Source organism: Limulus polyphemus, unplaced genomic scaffold, assembly GCF_000517525.1.
Source record: "Limulus polyphemus unplaced genomic scaffold, Limulus_polyphemus-2.1.2 Scaffold5024, whole genome shotgun sequence".
In the NCBI taxonomy this organism is placed as follows: domain Eukaryota; kingdom Metazoa; phylum Arthropoda; class Merostomata; order Xiphosura; family Limulidae; genus Limulus; species Limulus polyphemus.
The window spans coordinates 34389-35890 of NW_013670634.1; the positions used below are offsets into that span (position 1 = coordinate 34389).

Genomic DNA, 1502 nt, shown 5'->3' on the forward strand with positions numbered 1-1502 from the left:
TTCAACTTGGATATGACAATACGGTAGTGGATGAGATGCTATTAGAAATACCAGGGCTCATCAGTTCAACTTGGATATGACAGATACGGTAGTGGATGAGATGCTATTAGAAATACCAGGGCTCATCAGTCCAACTTGGATGTGACAGATATGGTACTGGATGAGATGCTATTAGAAATACCAGGGCTCATCAGTCCAACTTGGATATGACAGATATGGTAGTGGATGAGATGCTATCAGAAATACCAGGGCTCATCAGTCCAACTTGGATATGACAGATATGGTAGTGGATGAGAAAAAATACCAGGGCTCATCAGTTCAACTTGGATATGACAGATATGGTAGTGGATGAGAAAAAATACCAGGGGTCATCAGTCCAACTTGGATATGACAGATACGGTAGTGGATGAGATGCTATTAAAAATACCAGGGGTCATCAGACACAGCAGTAGTCAAAAAACTATTTATATTTTTGATGTAAATATTTCATTGGCAAAAACCTCAATGGCTTAGAGTTAAATGAGTGCTACCACTTATGTTTTTCTATGATCATTTTAAATAATGTGTAAATTTATAAGTAGCAAAACAAGAGTACAAATTACTCAACATTTTTGATTCTAGATGTTTTCTTGGTACCATACCATGTCTGTACATTTATATTTATTTTTAAATGCATCCTAGGAATACAAGATATACTTTTGCTATGTATTTGTACAAATGAAGAACATAATAACAAAATAAATTGGATTGGGGGGGGGGGGGGGTCCTCTCCTGACAAAGTCATTCTGTGCAAAATAAAATACCCAATTCTGATAATCCTAAAAAAAATATGACTAATATTTAAGACAATATTTTTTTGATTCCACCTAGTGGCAAGTTGTTAAACTAATGCTATTTAAAATAGTTTTATACACACAATTTCATGTTTTTATTTCACAGTTTTAATGAGTCACTTAAGACACTGGAATTAAGATGTATACAACCTTCAGAACATGATGAAAGATCATATTAGGTAGCCTTTATCAAATTCAGTCATCAATTATTTTTATTCATACTCCAGTTCATATATAAAAGGTTGACAACTGTGAGTGGGCAGGATCTGAACCCATGACACTTCTCACTACAGGTTAGAATCCTGCCTTGTCTCAATTTTAATTTCTTCAGAAAAAGTTACAAGCACCCAAAATGGAGTATAACCTTAACATGATTATATGTATAACTCACCTAATGGCACAAGAAACGAGCCATCTGTTTCAAAAATCCACGAACTGTCGTGAACATGTGCTTCCACCTTACCATACATGACGGTAAAAAACTGAGGTGAGAAAAAAAAAACAGTTAGGGTTATTTAGGAAGTTCTCTCAACCTTAATAAAATCAAATTTCAAGTATAATTTGTAATTTACATAAAAAATTTAACACTTACTGAAGAAGCATTACTTTTTAAACTTTTCCAATATCACAATTAATATATATATATATATACACAGCGTAGTCACAAGT

General features: G+C 33.6%; 1 protein-coding gene across 1 annotated transcript in view; it reads right to left on the minus strand.

The window, feature by feature from the left end:
• Positions 1-1502, minus strand: part of LOC106472017 (centromere protein C-like) — a 40696-nt gene that overhangs the window by 2919 nt on the left and 36275 nt on the right. Inside the window, exon 13 of the mRNA XM_022400621.1 lies at positions 1225-1315. Coding sequence (XP_022256329.1) covers positions 1225-1315 — 91 coding nt within the window. The remainder of the gene's footprint in view (positions 1-1224; positions 1316-1502) is intronic.